General features: G+C 37.7%; 2 protein-coding genes and 1 long non-coding RNA gene across 4 annotated transcripts in view; 1 reads left to right on the top strand and 2 right to left on the bottom strand.

The window, feature by feature from the left end:
- Positions 1-2,867: 2,867 nt before the first annotated feature.
- LOC107591270 (NK-tumor recognition protein) lies at positions 2,868-14,116 on the bottom strand. Its single transcript, XM_016280385.1, has 16 exons — positions 14,113-14,116; positions 13,957-14,031; positions 12,142-12,249; positions 11,961-12,005; positions 10,542-10,629; positions 9,316-9,345; positions 8,980-9,125; positions 7,781-7,994; positions 7,329-7,487; positions 6,965-7,052; positions 6,569-6,717; positions 3,654-6,365; positions 3,483-3,566; positions 3,342-3,398; positions 3,168-3,254; positions 2,868-3,066 (listed from the first exon to the last, which is right to left on the bottom strand). The coding sequence occupies exons 1-16, from the start codon at positions 14,114-14,116 to the stop codon at positions 2,997-2,999; spliced, it is 4,116 nt and encodes a 1,371-aa protein (XP_016135871.1). The 3' UTR covers positions 2,868-2,996.
- Positions 14,117-14,412: 296 nt separating this feature from the next.
- On the bottom strand, positions 14,413-15,031 carry LOC107591248 (uncharacterized). Its single transcript, XR_001609863.1, has 3 exons — positions 14,990-15,031; positions 14,809-14,853; positions 14,413-14,545 (listed from the first exon to the last, which is right to left on the bottom strand). It is a non-coding gene; the product is annotated as an uncharacterized lncRNA (long non-coding RNA).
- A 2,462-nt stretch (positions 15,032-17,493) lies between these two features.
- Positions 17,494-18,614, top strand: part of LOC107591282 (vesicle-trafficking protein SEC22c-like) — an 8,425-nt gene continuing 7,304 nt past the window's right edge. For both annotated transcript variants that reach the window (XM_016280396.1, XM_016280395.1), the window contains exon 1: positions 17,494-17,699. In XM_016280396.1, coding sequence (XP_016135882.1) covers positions 17,518-17,699 — 182 coding nt within the window. In that variant the 5' untranslated portion in view covers positions 17,494-17,517. The remainder of the gene's footprint in view (positions 17,700-18,614) is intronic.

Raw genomic sequence — 18,614 nt, 5'->3', positions numbered from 1 at the left:
CTCGTCCTGTGCAACAAAGTCTATCATTTCAAAAGTATATTTAGAATTCAAATTGAATTTAGCATGCATCAATGTCCACAAAATGCACCAGTCACGACGTGATCCCTATCCACACTGATATGAGAGAATTTAACTCTTTAAATGCAACAATGTAGCTATTGTGGCCATTGCATTCTTGTTAACCTTCCCATTTCTGTGGCTTGTCGGCGTTCTGTGCAAGTTGCAAACTTCATTTCGCGGTCAAATTTATTGGCGACATCGCATTTTCTAACACGTTCAAAACTCAGACACGTCCCGGGACAAACTATTGCAAGTTTCATCGGCCTAGCTAAGTCGTTTAAAATGACAAGAGATCAAATATGGATATAAAATAATCAAAATGTCGTTGTCTACTGTACCATTTTGATCCGGGGTCTCTAGCATCGAAGGAGTCTGCGAATAACTCCCATTTGCGCAGGACTTCCGCTCGCCATGTAATAGTACGCTGGATTTTCACATTTCTTCAGTTTTCTTTCCCCTCACAGTTTTTTTTCCGCCGTGCTAGCAGCATTCAGACAGACAAAAATGCAGAGGCTGCTTTTGCAGTAGGAATTGGTGATTGGAGCTCAGGGATCATATGGGCTTTTGTCAGAAGTTTTAAAGGGCCATTGCACTGGATATTTTTATTTGCATGTCTGAGCTCTAGTCTACATCTACTGCTAAAAATGAGTAATCAATACGAGCTGCCCTTATGGGGACATGGAGCATTTGTGTCCCAGGTGCTCATGACCTTGCATGTTTGACGGCGTCTCACTGTGTGCATGAGAGCATGCGGAATCCTGAAAATCCAGAGCAATTATAGCCCTTGTGTTCGAATATGTATACTTTTTTTTTAATAAACAGCGAGGTGGATGTCTGAAAATACAGTATTTGTGAAACGGCAGGCAAACTAAACCCAGATGACATACTGCACCTGCTGAGATTCTTTAGTGAGCAACCAGTAAACACTATCACATGAGTTCACAGGAGTGAAGGAACTGTTAGAAAAAAAAAAAAAGATTTTCGAAAATGGAGAAATGTGATCTGAGCTCTTATGTTTAAGTACTTTAGATACCAATAAAATTGCTCTTTCTGGTTAAACTGTACTTTGATGATTGCTAGTATGTGTAGTATATCTAGAAATGCATGCAGTTTATACTAAATAACAATTTAGAACAACAGCCAAAAGTGAATTCTTCATAAGAGAACTGTTCATACTCTGACAGTACATTTGGATGCAGTAGTATCAGTGCAGTGGTTGTCAATTCTGATCCTAGTGTACCCCAGCAATTTTGGATGTACAGTATCCCCAGGACTAAATCAAAAAGCAGACCTGCTTGTAGTGGTCAATACTTACAGACATGTTTGAGATGGACTTTTATCCACATTCTAATGCATCATACTCAATTTTGTGTAGGAAGTAGGAAGAACACATTTCACAGAATACACATTATACAGCACACACGAAGGATTTCACAAACAAATGTAGTTTTATTTACAGTTGGTATATTTAAATGGTGTATCAATAAGCAGCAGTAGATACATTCAGCAAGATGTTTTGTTTTGATGTACAAATAAAAAAAACAATGCACAGAGGGCAACCACAAAACATTCATTTGGCCAAAACTAAACAATTTCAATCCATGTCTACCATTGATTTGTTTAATAAAACTGCATGACATGTCAAAACATGACATTTACATTTCACGGAATTTCATGTTCAAAAGACTGAGGTAAGTGGCTGTTGATATATAACATAGGCTTTACAGTTGGAGGGTTTCTATGCTCCATTTCTTAGGAATACTAAAAAAGTGTGCCAGAATAAAGCAGTGACTAATTTTGTTTCAAATGTACATTCATACATAGACTCATTTGGAAAAATACAGCAGAATGTATGTGAATTACACATTAAATGATTATACAGTGTACATCAAAGTACATACATTCGTTCAGAAAACCATTTGAAGGAGGATAGGGAGGGTTAATGCTACATCAATTCAGCTCAGCTGTATCGACTGCTTCGGCTATGACTTCGCCTCCTAGAGGAACTGCGACTGTAAGAGCGATATGACCTGAACGTGAAGACACACATCAGAGAATTAGCTTCAGTGAGGCACATTATCAAATTCAAACAAGACAGTTTTAATAATACATGGATTTATTTATGATGTACCTGGACCTGCGGTCAGAGCTCTCACTTCTCCGATGCCCTCTTCTCCTGCTACGACTGCGGCTAGAATAACTATCAGAAGAGTCAGACCTGTATTTCCATGAACAAAAGACATAATTAAGCGACACTAGGTTGGTTGCAATCAAAATGCATTAATCATTTTGGCTCCATGCTTACCTTGATCTGTGGCGACCTCTGTGGCGACTTCTAGAATGACTTGTACTGTCTGTACGGCTAAAACAAGATCACCACGGTATCTTCAAAACATTTTAATCCCCATTAGACATATATCAAAGATAAATATCTTTCAGTACTTACCTACGGGAACTTCGGAAGGTGCTACTTCGAGAACGAGAGTGTCCTCTGCTGTATCTACTCCTGCTTCTACTTCTACTGTAGCTCCTGTGTGAACAATTAAAACATGCAAAATTGACTTGACATGGACGATTGGACATACAAAGTCATAAAACATTGTCTGTTGTAACCAACCTGGAAGAGTAGGTGTAGCTTCTGGACCTGCTCCTGGAGTGGCTATATGAATGAGACCTACTTCTGCGGTGGGACCTGTGACTGGACACAGACCTTGACTTGTTCTGAGAGTGGGATCCAGCCCTTTCTCCTGTTGCTGGAATAGAGTCTTCTTCACTTGAGCTGTCTTGATTTCTGGGTACAGCAGAATGTATGTGAATTACACATTAAATGATGATACAGTGTACATCAAAGTACATACTTCAAACTTAAACTGAGCCATTCGTTCAGAAAACCATTTGAAGGAGGATAAGGAGGCTTAATGCTACATCAATTCAGCTCAGCTGTATCGACTGCTTCGGCTATGACTTCGCCTCCTAGAGGAACTGCGACTGTAAGAGCGATATGACCTGAACGTGAAGACACACATCAGAGAATTAGCTTCAGTGAGGCACATTATCAAATTCAAACAAGACAGTTTTAATAATACATGGATTTATTTATGATGTACCTGGACCTGCGGTCAGAGCTCTCACTTCTCCGATGCCCTCTTCTCCTGCTACGACTGCGGCTAGAATAACTATCAGAAGAGTCAGACCTGTATTTCCATGAACAAAAGACATAATTAAGCGACACTAGGTTGGTTGCAATCAAAATGCATTAATCATTTTGGCTCCATGCTTACCTTGATCTGTGGCGACCTCTGTGGCGACTTCTAGAATGACTTGTACTGTCTGTACGGCTAAAACAAGATCACCACGGTATCTTCAAAACATTTTAATCCCCATTAGACATATATCAAAGATAAATATCTTTCAGTACTTACCTACGGGAACTTCGGAAGGTGCTACTTCGAGAACGAGAGTGTCCTCTGCTGTATCTACTCCTGCTTCTACTTCTACTGTAGCTCCTGTGTGAACAATTAAAACATGCAAAATTGACTTGACATGGACGATTGGACATACAAAGTCATAAAACATTGTCTGTTGTAACCAACCTGGAAGAGTAGGTGTAGCTTCTGGACCTGCTCCTGGAGTGGCTATATGAATGAGACCTACTTCTGCGGTGGGACCTGTGACTGGACACAGACCTTGACTTGTTCTGAGAGTGGGATCCAGCCCTTTCTCCTGTTGCTGGAATAGAGTCTTCTTCACTTGAGCTGTCTTGATTTCTGGGTCTCTGATTTAACCGAGCTGTCTTTCGTACCTCATCAAATAAGGATCCTGGACGGACTCTACTCTTGCTCTTGATCTCAATCTTGAGACCCTGGGCCTTTCCCTCCAGATGATCTTGCATTTTATTTATTTTCATAATTAAAGGTTTTGTAGTAATGGCATGCACAACAGTCATGCCTGTCAAAGGTTTCCATTTATTTTCAACTGCTGAGAGAGAAGTGTCACCAGGTACATATTCCTCTGGCTGACTGCCTTGAGGTAAAACAGATCCAATTGTTACAGAGTTTCCTCTTTCTATTTGAGGTGGAACAAGCGCACTACCATTATTTCGAATACTTTTTAGAGGGGAAAATCCAATCACTTTGGCACCTGGTTGCTTAGCTTCTGGGATGGCTTCTGGAGGACATACATCAACTTTATTTGGGTCTCTTGGTTTGTTACTAGTGTCTGAAAGATTGGTATGGATCTCTAGATGGCTTTGAGCTGGACTTCTTTCAATATTGCTATTTGGCTTCGATTTTTGGCTTTCAGTCACCTTCCTATTCTCATCAATATCTTTAGAAGACTCTCCTGAAAACATATCTTGTGATGATACGACATTCCCTTGATAATCATCCTTATTTTCTGAGACTTGGTGCTTGATCTTTCCAGCTTTTATACGCCTTTTTGCTCCATCACTGACAGCATCAGGATTTGCTATGTGAAATTGTTTTGCTTGAGTGACTGAATCATCCTCCTCACCTTCATCACCAAACTCCAGTGGAGGCTGCCAGTGAAATGTCTCTTTCGGCTTTTGGTGCTTCTTGGATTTCTTGGCCTTGGATCTGCGAGATCCTGACCTGGAAGTGTTCCTCCTTTTGTGCTTGTGCTTCCGCTTGGCTTTCTTGTGCTTGTGCTTTGAAGTTTTTGTGTCTGCAGACAGCTCCTCATTACCTTTTAATTCTTTAGACATTTCTGCACCTTGATTTGACTTGCTAGAGGTCCATAAAGGGTGTTCATACTCTGATTCTGAACTAGCCTCTCCCTCCTCTTTTTCAGACACATGTTTGGCATCACTAACTACCTTTTTGTCTGGCATTTCAGAGTCACTCTCAGTCTCCCAGCAACGAGACAAAATCTGTCTCTTTTTCATTTCAGTAAGTCCCTCATCACTAATAGGGAGTTGGTTATGTTCCAGAGCAGTATTAGTCTTACTTGAGTTCTCTCCTTCACTTTCCCATCCAGATGCATTATTGTTGTCCACTAATGGTCCTTTCCTTTGATTGGGATTTGTGCCTTTCAGTGTGTTTCTCTGTACCAAGGAATCATTGTGTCCGTGGATAGCACTGTATGGATTATCTGATGTGTTCTCTGAGGAGGGAGATGAATCTTTATGGGCACTACCATGATTTCCATGCGTGTCCCTCTTTTGGCTATTTCTGTGAGATCTACAATGTTTTCTCTTTTTTTCAGTGGTTCTTCCTTTGTATGAATTATACGACTCTGACCTACTGCAAGAGGAAGATTTGCTGCCGTACTGACTCTTTGATTTGCTGCTACTACGTGATCGAGTAGGTGAATTGCTCCTGGACAAACTGCTTTGCAGAAGCCTATCAGGAACATTATTGTTAGTGCTGCTGGGGTTCTTTTGACTAACAGCCGTGTCTGGCTTTAGAGAGGACATTGCCTCCAGAGGTACATTTGATGATGGGCTGATTAGTGCATTTGAAGCTGGGGCTGATTTTACATTGATTTCTTGAATGCGGACATAAGAGGGTTTCCATGGTTTTTGGCCTGGTTTCCAACGAGAAGGAGGTGGACTGTCACTCATAGGCAACACAGAGACACTCTCTGAAGATGCTGCTGGTTGGGCTTTAGATTCTTCACCTTGAACTGATTTAGGGACAGGCTTGTCCAATTTGGAAATACCGCCCTCTGTAGGCTTTGACTTTCGAGGGGATCTCAACTCATTTCTTTTCCTGGAACGTGGTGGGGTTTCTGAACTATACCTAGAGTTTGATCTGGTTCTTGACCTTGTCCTGTATCTGGATCGAGAACGTGACCTAGAATGTGTAACAGACCGTCCTGATCGACTATGACTTGATCTCATGGATAACCGAACCTGCTTATCAGACCTTGACCGACTTCTGGAATAAGATCTGCTCCTGGACCTTGAATAAGATCGTGAATCTCTAGAAGAGCTTGATAAGTAACGTCTCCTTTCTGATCCTATTCTATACGATCTGTGGGAGTGGCACGACGATGAGCGAGAGTAAGACTGAGAGCGTGATCGAGAATGTCTCCTCTCTGCACAGCTTGTGTGTTTCGACCTCTTGCCTGAGGACCCAGGCATCTCATTCTCAGACTGGGAGGTCTCTTTGGTCTTGTTCTTTTTATGTTTCTTTGAGTGCTTTCGTTTCTTAGTTTTCTTCTTGCGTTTGGTTTTCTTTTTTTCTTTTTTAGATCGATGATGGCTGGAATGTACAGAAGCCTCACTTAAGGAACGCTCTTCTGATCTTGACCTAGACCTTGGGGTGTCACTTCTGTCATCCCATCTGTTTGAACAATATTTAAAATACAAAATCTATGTTCCAACTATGTTTTTCACAACTTTAAACATATTTCTGAAAGCAAATGAAAAACTTAATATAAACAAAATGTACTTTAATATAAACCTTTTAATATAAACTTGGCACGTACAATCATTTTGAATATCACACTGATCATTGCACCGTTTTCAAATGGTGTAAGAGCAAACCTTTCTCCTTTACTCCATCTCTCCACACTGGGGGGCTGGTAAGCCTTGGTCCTCTGCATTTCCTCTTTCCAGTGTGGAGGAGTCTCACTGCTCCCCCGTTCCCCTTCAGACTCCGATCGGGACTTTGACCGGGGGGGTGTATGGTACCTCTGCAGAGGGAATAAAAAACGACAACCCTTCATGCATGGCAAACCAATCAAACTATCATTCCATCAAGCACTTTCTAACAAGTCAACATCAAATCATTAGAATTAAATAATTATGATAATTATTAAAGCAGCTGATATAGATTTGGGTTTGTAAAAATGCATTTTGTCTGCAGTACTTTATTTAATGTCACTCTGTGGCTTGGTTTTTTTCTGTAGGTGGTAGAAATATAATTCACGGTTGTCATACCATAGTACCGCGGCCTTTGATCTTGCGTCCAGATTTTGTGACAGTTGGTTTTGTGTCATTTGGTGCCACGACTGTGTCCTGCATGGCCCTATTGGGGGGGAAAGTATCAGTTTTAAGACTTTACCTCTTTGGTTTAATATAAATACAATATACATCAAAGCTGAGCCATGGATTTCAAGGATTAATTGTTAAGCAAGGACAAATGTTACTAAAACATGAATCGCTTTTGGTTCTATAGTAACACTTTAAATTTTGAATTTTTAGAAAATGTCAGTTATCTAATAACTGGGAATGCATAGGAAAGACTCTTGTGATGTTTAAGTGAAAAGAGGAACATCTGTTGAATTATACAAAAGACACAAACGTTTTTACTATCTCCTCCTGGGTAGGCATGTCTCTGCGAAGCAGGAAGCGGTTCTCTGGCACAGGTGGGATCTCTTCTGGTCGAACCACAGGCTTCTCCCTTTTTACATTCTGCTCAGCCTCACCATCATCTTCCTCTGCCATCTCTCCCTCAGCATGACTATGAATGGGGAAAAGAGTAGGCAGTATATTTTTATTATACAACTAAAAACAAAGGCCAACCATAAAAAAGCATGAACAAAACTAATTCATAATCAGCTCAGATTTCTAAATTATTCCTTGGTGACACCTTTGGATTTGAAAAGGTTATCAATATACTATTTTTACTGTGACTGTGATATAGCTGAAAAGTGTCAGTGCAGGCTAATACCAAATGTGTTATTGCTTTAGATCATTGGCTGGATTACAAATAAAATTGCATAAGAGGAAAAGGCACTGGTTACAATCATTTACCTTTCATGTCCTGCTGTTTTAACTGTCTCTCTGTCCTTCTTTGTCTCTCTTCTTTTTCTCTTTGAGTGCTTACTCTTCGAGTTTCTTTTCCTCTTTCGAGATGCATAATTTTTGTCAGACTCTCCATCAGAGAAGGAATACTGAGATGAAGACTCCAAAGAACTCGGAGAGTCATCCTCAGAATGGAAGGCTTTCCTCCTTTTGCCTTGAAGAACTACAGAGATAAAACAAACTTCAAAACGTCTGAAAATGTACTGAACATCACCACAGAATGGAATTTCTGACTACATTATCAATGCGAAGTGCACGTGAATTTATTTTGAACTGGAGCTTTGTGTGCATGGCACTAAATAAAACATAAACTTATAATGAACAACACTAGCTGTGTCCCAAATGATGCACTATACACTATGCACTTATTCTATGAACTATGCATTTAACTGTCTAGTGTATGAATTATATAAGCTTGCTCTGTCATCCAACATCAGTCTAATAGCCCTTGCCCTTCCAGTAACTAATTAAAGATGCGACAGTTAAGTGTCCAACTTTCCACACTTAATTAACATTTTTTCCTGTTAATTAAGAGCATCATCCAGGTTTTTTCTTTTTGGAATGAGAACACACTAATCACACTATTTATACTAAAAACCATCAGATAATTGTACACAAGTATGCAAATTGGAACACACATACTATGTCCAAACCAAGCACATTACAAGTAAAAAGTGAAAAATACAACGTAACAAATGTTATATATAAGATACATCTGTAAGAATTAGGATTTTGAACCAGTGAGATTTCACTTTGGGCAGCACTACCCAGAATGACATGATCAAAATACAATTCAAGTGACTGGCAAAATGTCTTGTTGCACATCATTTGCTGTGGGTGGTTAGGGCAAAAACTCTAACCACCTGTGACTGTTACTTGATGCTTTGTAGCGTCATGCCTGGTTAGGACACAGTGTAAGTGTGTGTATTAAAATTGGTGTCTGCTGTATTTCAAAGCACCTGTCATTTTGTTTTATGATCTTTCACAGTTCCATTTTTAAACACCATATTTCACTCCATAATGTAGTTGATGTGGAGATTAAAAAATATTCTCCATTAGGTAAAGACAAGTTCAAACAGCATAGTGACAGGCGGAAAGAGTGCAGACAAAATTTCTAGTTTATATTTCACACTCAAGAACAAGCTTACCATCGTTAGCAGACTTTGTAATCAGCTGTCCACAGTCAATCACTCTGACGTCAGCATAGGGTCTGCTGGCTGAGTCGGTCTTCAGCCCTTCAATTTTCTTTATGACCTCGAAGCCAGAGATGACCAGCCCGAAGACCACATGCACTCTAAATTAGACCAACAATCCTTACAGTTACAAGAAATTGTGGGATTTAGGGAAAAAGCTTGCATCCAAATTATCTTATAATAAATAAATGATGAATGAACAGTTTATTTTTTAATTATTTGCTCCTACAGTATTGCTTGAACAGATATACAACATACATAAATGGTTAAACAAAGCCACTTGATCATTACCCATCTAGATGAGGCGCTGTCTTAGTAGTTCTGTTGTCAGGTAAACGAGTCCAGGTCATCCAACAGGGACATGTGGTGAGGGGGGATAAAAGGAAATACATTTAGTCAAAAAAGCATTCAGTCTGTCATCAAGAAGAAATTTGTATGCATCAATTCAAACACTGAGGAATTTAAAACCAGCAGTGCTTGCACAATAACATTGGCTGGATGAATAAATTCTAATGATGAACAGGAACAGGTCCAACATCTGCCAACATTATTCTGACAAAACCATAAAATATTATAGGGACAACTTCAATTAGAAATCAGTGTTTCCATAGCAGGAAAATACATCCTGTGATTCTAAACTTGAAATACATCAATAAAGACTTCAAGGTTCTCTGTGCTGGGAGAACAGATTTTTATGAGGTGAAAATTATTTAATGATAAATAAGAAGCCAGTACTAGCTACAAGCAACCAGAAATACACAGTCAGGAGAGAGAAGCACAGCCTTGGAGAGACACTTTACCTTGGTAGAGCAGGATGCTAGAGTTTCTGCAAATTTTACACAAAAACGGCAAGAGAAAAATTGTAATACATTTGTAGGCAAAAAAGGACTGCTTTCTGATTATAAAATATTTCTAAATGCACATTGACAAGGGAAAAGGGAGATGAAAATGCACCAGCATCCCACATGAACATGTAGACTATGTAGAGTCTCCAAAACAAAAATATATGTGGTAAAGAGATTGAGGAGATTAGAGAGAGTGTGAACAGCAAAGTGGGAAGATGATTGTTTTACTAAATAAAGAAGTAGACAGAACAAATAAAATGTTCCATCTTCACCATCTTGCTTTACTATTGAAAATCACTAGTGGTCTTTAAAAATTGTATTGCTGTGTCAACAAATTGTGAGTGACATAAGTATGAGTAAGTATTTAAGCAAGTACAACACTTCAAAGTTAAGATAAGTTGGGTCAATGCTCTTTGTGGTATTGGCCAATCTCTTAAAACAGATACAGGCTTTCAAGCGCATTTTATTATAAAGGCTATGAATGAAGCAAAATAGTTCTGTAGAACTGATCTGAACGCTGGGGGAATATATAATTTATACGTATTGCATGTGCCATTTAATAGTGACCAGTAAGTCATATTAAATGGTAAGCAGAAGATCTGGTGATGAATGGTTGTTTCTACATACACATACACCCTCTCTGTGTCTTATACCAGAGTAAATAGCACTTACATAAAGAACTGGGACCCATTTGTGTCTTTGCCACGGTTGGCCATCGACAAGAGGAAGGCTCTATCATGTTTGAGAGTAAAGTTCTCATCTGTTGAAGAGAAATACGAAAAAAAAGGACACTGAGTGCTTGTCGACTGCTTCAAAAAGTTGTGTTATGGAGAAGGACAGGAGCAGGCAAAGAGATGTTCATGAACACCTGATATCAGTGATGCTTCTATGCTGCTTCTGAACTCTTGAGTGTTTCTCGTGCTCTTTAGTGTAAAAGCGAGTGATTTTCTATTAAAACAACTACTGTTCACATCAAAATCTTTGATCAAGTTGGGCCGAATTATTTCGAAAAAGGAATAGTTCACCCAAAACTGAAAATTCTGTCATTAATTTCTCATTCTCATGTCATTTCAATCCAGTTGATTTACTTTTTTCTGTGGAACACAAAAGGAAAAATTGGTCATCAAATATAGCTCTTTTCCATGCGGTTTTGATGCTTCAAAAAAGATGAAAAAGATCCATAAAAGTTTTAAAAAGTAGTATTGTAAAAGTTAATTGCAATTGCTTGTAAAAGATTGACCTGCACATTATTTACATTTTCTTTTTTCTTCTACTAAAGAAACTAAGGCATGTAGGGTTTGGAACAACATGAGAGATTAATAAATGACCTTTCTGGTTAAACTAAACCCTTTTAAAGGTTGGATTATGTTCAAGAGTATTGTATTTTATGTCAACCCATCCTGGAAAATTAAGAAAGAAACAAAATAAAACATCAAAGAAAAGAAAAAAAGAGAAGTCAGTTAACCAAATCAATTTCATGGTCCATATATCCATGAGCACTCTGTGCAGCGTGGACGTTTTTGGCATGGTTCACATAAGGGATTGGAGAATGTTTAGTCTAGGGCTGTGCAATTAATCGCATGCGATTGTCATGCGCATCTTGTCAGTAAAGGCGATTCCATGATTGGTAGTAAATTGCCATCACCTGCTTTCAGATTGAGCGGCATTTACTACACAGAGCCGTAGTTCACTGACAAGCTAGGCAATATCGCATTCATAATCGAATGCGATTCATCTGCGATTAATTGCACAGCCCTAGTTTAGTCTACATTGTGTTACTGCACTGTGTACATCTCTTACCTTCTCATTTTGCAAAAGACCACAATCTCTATAAATAAAAGAATATGTTGAAAATTTTAGGCAAGAAGACTGGACCTTTAAATAAATAAATAGCCCTTATTCTCCATGCTGACTCAAATAGAAGATCATTATAAGATCACAGGAATAAAACAAGAGTCAAGATTCACAGCTACAGTGAGATAAAAACAATGACTGGTAATTCATGCACAGAACTGAGATGCCCATTCAAAAGTCATGCAAAAGTTGTTTAAACACTCAAATTAGAACAAAACGTATCTAAAAATGGCTTACCTTCAAAGAAACCACCATATATAGATTCTCCTCCTCTTCCATTGCCTGAGCAAACAAAATCACATTCACTCACAAGAACAGGCAATAGAATATAACAAGTAAAGGCATAAACACTTAGGCTAAGGCACCACAGATATTTCTATCTCCACATATCCAAATCAATGAGTACAACTGCACATACCCTCAGTGAAATCACCCCCCTGGATCATGAAGTTCTTTACCACTCGATGGAAAGTTGAGCCTTTATAGCATAATTTTTTCCCTGTAGTTTTGCCACTGCTTTTCTCACCTGCAAGTAAACCAAAGAAACACACAGTTTATAATTACTTGTATGTAACAGACCTAGTATGTACCAGCCATAAACCAAACCAAAAAACAAGATTTCACAGACTAAGCTGTTAAAAATGTAGATACTAATACTGTAAAGTACTGTATTCTGAATTGAACTACTGGGGTGTATTCCAGAAAGCACGGTTAACTTATCATCTGTTAAACCCCGAACTCTCGGTTGATTAACCCCAAACCTTGCTTACTCGAGGTATGTGGTTCCAAAAATGCGTCCAGGAGTAAGTTCATTCAACACAGAGTATGTTCCTGATTAAAACTCAAGACATTCTCAACAGAGCGACGAATCGACGAGTCGTTATGGAAATGGACGCTAAGAAAAAGCGCTCCATGCTGTTTCTTTCTTCTTCTTTTGTTCAATGGTCATTTACATGCTTAGTGCATATCGCCACCTAATCGATGGTTGTGCAATCATTTTTCTTTTTTTCCGTTTACTCTTTAATCCTTGAGAATAAAAATGATATTGTTTGTTTGATGCTAATTATATATTAAGTCATATCAGATATGTATTTTTATTATAGAAATACATTATAAAAAATGCCGATCCATGTGTGTGATGATAATATAAAATTTAATAAATATATATAATATAGTAAATTAAACATTACCTTGTCATAATAGTGTTTTATAATTTATACAGATAACTGATATGCCAATAAAATATAGTAACCATATTAATTAGATACAATAGTTTTATATATATATATATATATATATATAAGGCAATATACATAACTGTATTGTACTAATATATAATATTGTGTGCTATCTGTCACGCCCACTGAAGGCTCGTTAGTAGATCATGCATGCGCTGATAGCACTGAAGTGAACTAACTAACCCTAGAACATAACCTGCTCCAGAGGTTATCCGCTCGCTTATCCTCAAGCATACCCGGGTATGTCACATAACCTGCTTTTTGGAATACCCCCCTGGACTGAGTCCTGAAGTCTACAGTTACACAGACAGCAAAAGGTTAATCCTATCTGATCAGCATGGAAGAGATGCCAATAAAACTGAAATGAATACGGGTGGGTGATGGTGTGTGTGCCCTGGGGATTGGTATATATTCGATACAACAGTCAGCTGAAGGCATGTGTCTCTCATTTCAATCTCAGTTGGTGAGAAAAAAAGATCCCCGCATTGACCCAAAGCATTACTAACTGTAATTTATGACCAAACCTTCTCAATGCAGACCAATGCAGCTTTTGTCTTCTAGGAACAGGCTGTAAATACAGCTTTGGTTCATTCTTCAGTGCTGTCAGCAAAACACCTGCACTTTTCGTTACACAGCCAGAATTTAGTCACCTCCAGGTTTATTTTTGTGCTATTGCCCTATAAGCTTATGCTTGTACAAGAGGATATGAATGGATATTATATTAAGGTTAGTTAGTTGGTTGGTGTTATGCCAGCTTCCTTGGCTATTATCAATGTGATTAACATGTTGAAACAGCCATTTAAAAACCTATATTAGGTTTTTATAGTTTATTTGAGATAAAACCTCTAAAATGGGTTCAAGGTTGACTCTGTAAAAAATTTGAGTATGTTTGTGAAATAATATAATTACCTAAGAGAATATTGGTCAAAGCAGTTTTTTACAGGTTTAAAGTCAAAGTCTAGCATGATAAAACACCTCATGTCAAGTATACGTACCAGTGCACAGGCAAAGAAAATTTTTGCTTGTCTTGGGACAAATATCGGAGAACAGTTGAAAGACAATTCGTCCAACTGGAAGAAAGCAAAATAAATCATTATACTTGTCCTTTTAAAGGTTGGATTATGTTCAAGAGTATTGTATTTTATGTCAACCCATCCTGGAAAATTAAGAAAGAAACAAAATAAAACATCAAAGAAAAGAAAAAAAGAGAAGTCAGTTAACCAAATCAATTTCATGGTCCATATATCCATGAGCACTCTGTGCAGCGTGGACGTTTTTGGCATGGTTCACATAAGGGATTGGAGAATGTTTAGTCTAGGGCTGTGCAATTAATCGCATGCGATTGTCATGCGCATCTTGTCAGTAAAGGCGATTCCATGATTGGTAGTAAATTGCCATCACCTGCTTTCAGATTGAGCGGCATTTACTACACAGAGCCGTAGTTCACTGACAAGCTAGGCAATATCGCATTCATAATCGAATGCGATTCATCTGCGATTAATTGCACAGCCCTAGTTTAGTCTACATTGTGTTACTGCACTGTGTACATCTCTTACCTTCTCATTTTGCAAAAGACCACAATCTCTATAAATAAAAGAATATGTTGAAAATTTTAGGCAAGAAGACTGGACCTTTAAATAAATAAATAGCCCTTATTCTCCATGCTGACTCAAATAGAAGATCATTATAAGATCACAGGAATAAAACAAGAGTCAAGATTCACAGCTACAGTGAGATAAAAACAATGACTGGTAATTCATGCACAGAACTGAGATGCCCATTCAAAAGTCATGCAAAAGTTGTTTAAACACTCAAATTAGAACAAAACGTATCTAAAAATGGCTTACCTTCAAAGAAACCACCATATATAGATTCTCCTCCTCTTCCATTGCCTGAGCAAACAAAATCACATTCACTCACAAGAACAGGCAATAGAATATAACAAGTAAAGGCATAAACACTTAGGCTAAGGCACCACAGATATTTCTATCTCCACATATCCAAATCAATGAGTACAACTGCACATACCCTCAGTGAAATCACCCCCCTGGATCATGAAGTTCTTTACCACTCGATGGAAAGTTGAGCCTTTATAGCATAATTTTTTCCCTGTAGTTTTGCCACTGCTTTTCTCACCTGCAAGTAAACCAAAGAAACACACAGTTTATAATTACTTGTATGTAACAGACCTAGTATGTACCAGCCATAAACCAAACCAAAAAACAAGATTTCACAGACTAAGCTGTTAAAAATGTAGATACTAATACTGTAAAGTACTGTATTCTGAATTGAACTACTGGGGTGTATTCCAGAAAGCACGGTTAACTTATCATCTGTTAAACCCCGAACTCTCGGTTGATTAACCCCAAACCTTGCTTACTCGAGGTATGTGGTTCCAAAAATGCGTCCAGGAGTAAGTTCATTCAACACAGAGTATGTTCCTGATTAAAACTCAAGACATTCTCAACAGAGCGACGAATCGACGAGTCGTTATGGAAATGGACGCTAAGAAAAAGCGCTCCATGCTGTTTCTTTCTTCTTCTTTTGTTCAATGGTCATTTACATGCTTAGTGCATATCGCCACCTAATCGATGGTTGTGCAATCATTTTTCTTTTTTTCCGTTTACTCTTTAATCCTTGAGAATAAAAATGATATTGTTTGTTTGATGCTAATTATATATTAAGTCATATCAGATATGTATTTTTATTATAGAAATACATTATAAAAAATGCCGATCCATGTGTGTGATGATAATATAAAATTTAATAAATATATATAATATAGTAAATTAAACATTACCTTGTCATAATAGTGTTTTATAATTTATACAGATAACTGATATGCCAATAAAATATAGTAACCATATTAATTAGATACAATAGTTTTATATATATATATATATATATATATAGTAGGCAATATACATAACTGTATTGTACTAATATATAATATTGTGTGCTATCTGTCACGCCCACTGAAGGCTCGTTAGTAGATCATGCATGCGCTGATAGCACTGAAGTGAACTAACTAACCCTAGAACATAACCTGCTCCAGAGGTTATCCGCTCGCTTATCCTCAAGCATACCCGGGTATGTCACATAACCTGCTTTTTGGAATACCCCCCTGGACTGAGTCCTGAAGTCTACAGTTACACAGACAGCAAAAGGTTAATCCTATCTGATCAGCATGGAAGAGATGCCAATAAAACTGAAATGAATACGGGTGGGTGATGGTGTGTGTGCCCTGGGGATTGGTATATATTCGATACAACAGTCAGCTGAAGGCATGTGTCTCTCATTTCAATCTCAGTTGGTGAGAAAAAAAGATCCCCGCATTGACCCAAAGCATTACTAACTGTAATTTATGACCAAACCTTCTCTAGTTTTATATATATATATATATATATATAGTAGGCAATATACATAACTGTATTGTACTAATATATAATATTGTGTGCTATCTGTCACGCCCACTGAAGGCTCGTTAGTAGATCATGCATGCGCTGATAGCACTGAAGTGAACTAACTAACCCTGGAACATAACCTGCTCCAGAGGTTATCCGCTCGCTTATCCTCAAGCATACCCGGGTATGTCACATAACCTGCTTTTTGGAATACCCCCCTGGACTGAGTCCTGAAGTCTACAGTTACACAGACAGCAAAAGGTTAATCCTATCTGATCAGCATGGAAGAGATGCCAATAAAACTGAAATGAATACGGGTGGGTGATGGTGTGTGTGCCCTGGAACTCTTTAAAATTAATGCAACATCTCTGCGTTTAAAATAGTTTTCAGTCGTGGATAGTTGCAGATTTATTTTCAATGAAACATGCTGAATAGCACTGTAATATGCTATATCTGACATTTGTTTTCTTTTAAGTAGTGTAGAAGAGAAAATAAGTCAAATTAAGCGGTAACACTTAATAAGGTCTATTAGGTTACAGTATTTAATAATCTACACTATTTAATAATTCATCCCCCAGTTTCACAGACAAGGCTTAAGCCTAGTCCTAGACTAAAATGTAAGCCTGAGCCGTTTCAAATGAAAGAAACTAGCACTGACTGATCTTAAATAATATCAGTGCCTTTGTTTTGTCTCAAGATGCACACCAGTAATGTTTTTTTTTTCTAAGGCACGTTTATCAAAATTACTTAAATGTCCTAAAGCCCTGTCTGTGAAACTGGGCCCATAATTGTTAACATTAGTTAATAAAAAATACAACTGTTCGTTGTTAGTTCACGTGAGCCCAGATCAATTAAACGATATTTACAGATACAACCTTTGTTTTTAATAATGAATGTTTTAGTAAATGTTGTATTAGTAATGTTTATTACTAATACAACATTGACAACATTTTAATGTTGCATTATGTTTACTTCTAGTTTAGACTGCATCCACAGCTGCAGCTATAGTTTTGAAAATAGCATCCCTTTTCTCCATCCTTTTTGTCAGACATGCTTTATAACAAGTGATGTAATTGCTATTTCATAATAAACATCAGTATGTTCTTTGTGTTTTGTGTTTAGGATGTGTTCTCATAGAGACCCACGAGGAGCATGTCACTGATCCTGTTTGCCTTTGTGGTCCGGGTCAGGGATGGACTCCCTCTCTCTGCCTCCACTGATTTCCTGCATAACAAGGAACTTCAGGAGAGAAAGCAACAGCTGAAAGTGATCTCAAAATCCCTGTGTTCATTACCTGAGAGAGGGACAGTCAAGGGCCATGAGCTCAACATTCAGTAAGTGCACTATTGTGGACAATAATGTCTCTTGGTAATTAAAGATCTGGGCAGGAAACCAAAAAAAGAAAAGTCTTCAGGTTCAAACCTGTGTGATACAGGAAGTATTGTGTCCTTGAGCAACCCTTGAGTATTGTTTGATTGTTTTTAATAAATTAGTATGCTAAATTGAAATTACTGATATTTCTCATGATATTAAAATCTTAAAAATCGAAGGGCTTATGCTTAAATTATGCTTTTTAGACATAAGTTGTCCATACACTTTTTAAAATAAAGGTTCCTTATTGGCATTGATGGTTCCATGAAGAAGCTTTAATACCCATTCATGCATTTTTAAAATGAAAGATTCCAAAAGTGGGTTTTCACAGTGATACCACAGAAGAACCATTTTTGGTGCCCCAAAGAGCCTTTCGGTAAACAGTTCTTTAAAGATCCATTTTTCCTTAACGTGAAGAACATTTTAATAATCTAAAGAAAGTTTTTCCACTATAAAGATCATTTGTTCAATGGTTCCATGGATATTTAAAAAAAAAGAGAGGTTATTTTAAGAACTATTCACTAAAAGGTTCTTGGGGAACCAAAAATTGTTCTTCTATAGCAGTGTTTCCCAACCTTTTTTTAGTCGTGGCACCCTTTGGAAATTGTAACAAATTTGTGGCACCCTACAAAATTAATTTTGTCACAATATTTGAATTTCTAACATCGATATGATAATTTGAAAAGTATAGATATTGGGTACAGCAGGGAAGAGCTGCAGAATATAATGTCATACAGATATTTTTAATATTATTTAAAAAATTGTCCATCAATGGTGGCAATCAGTAGGCTAATTTCTAATGAAGAGACCAATTTATATGACAGATTTTTATGTTGGCTTTTATACATATGTAAACATTATTTAATTACCATTATAAC

This window comes from Sinocyclocheilus grahami, unplaced genomic scaffold (assembly GCF_001515645.1).
Source record: "Sinocyclocheilus grahami isolate Dianchi unplaced genomic scaffold, SAMN03320097.WGS_v1.1 scaffold139.1, whole genome shotgun sequence".
In the NCBI taxonomy this organism is placed as follows: Eukaryota; Metazoa; Chordata; class Actinopteri; order Cypriniformes; family Cyprinidae; genus Sinocyclocheilus; species Sinocyclocheilus grahami.
The sequence above is the reverse complement of the archived record's forward strand: the minus strand, read 5'-3'. Positions and strand labels throughout refer to the sequence as shown.

Coding starts and splice junctions, on each gene's coding strand:
- LOC107591270 (XM_016280385.1), bottom strand. Junction 10,630..11,960: donor ATATGGTGGTTTCTTTGAAG/GTAAGCCATTTT, acceptor TCTCTTCAACAG/ATGAGAACTTTACTCTCAAA. Junction 3,255..3,341: donor AGAGGTCGCCACAGATCAAG/GTAAGCATGGAG, acceptor ATGGAAATACAG/GTCTGACTCTTCTGATAGTT.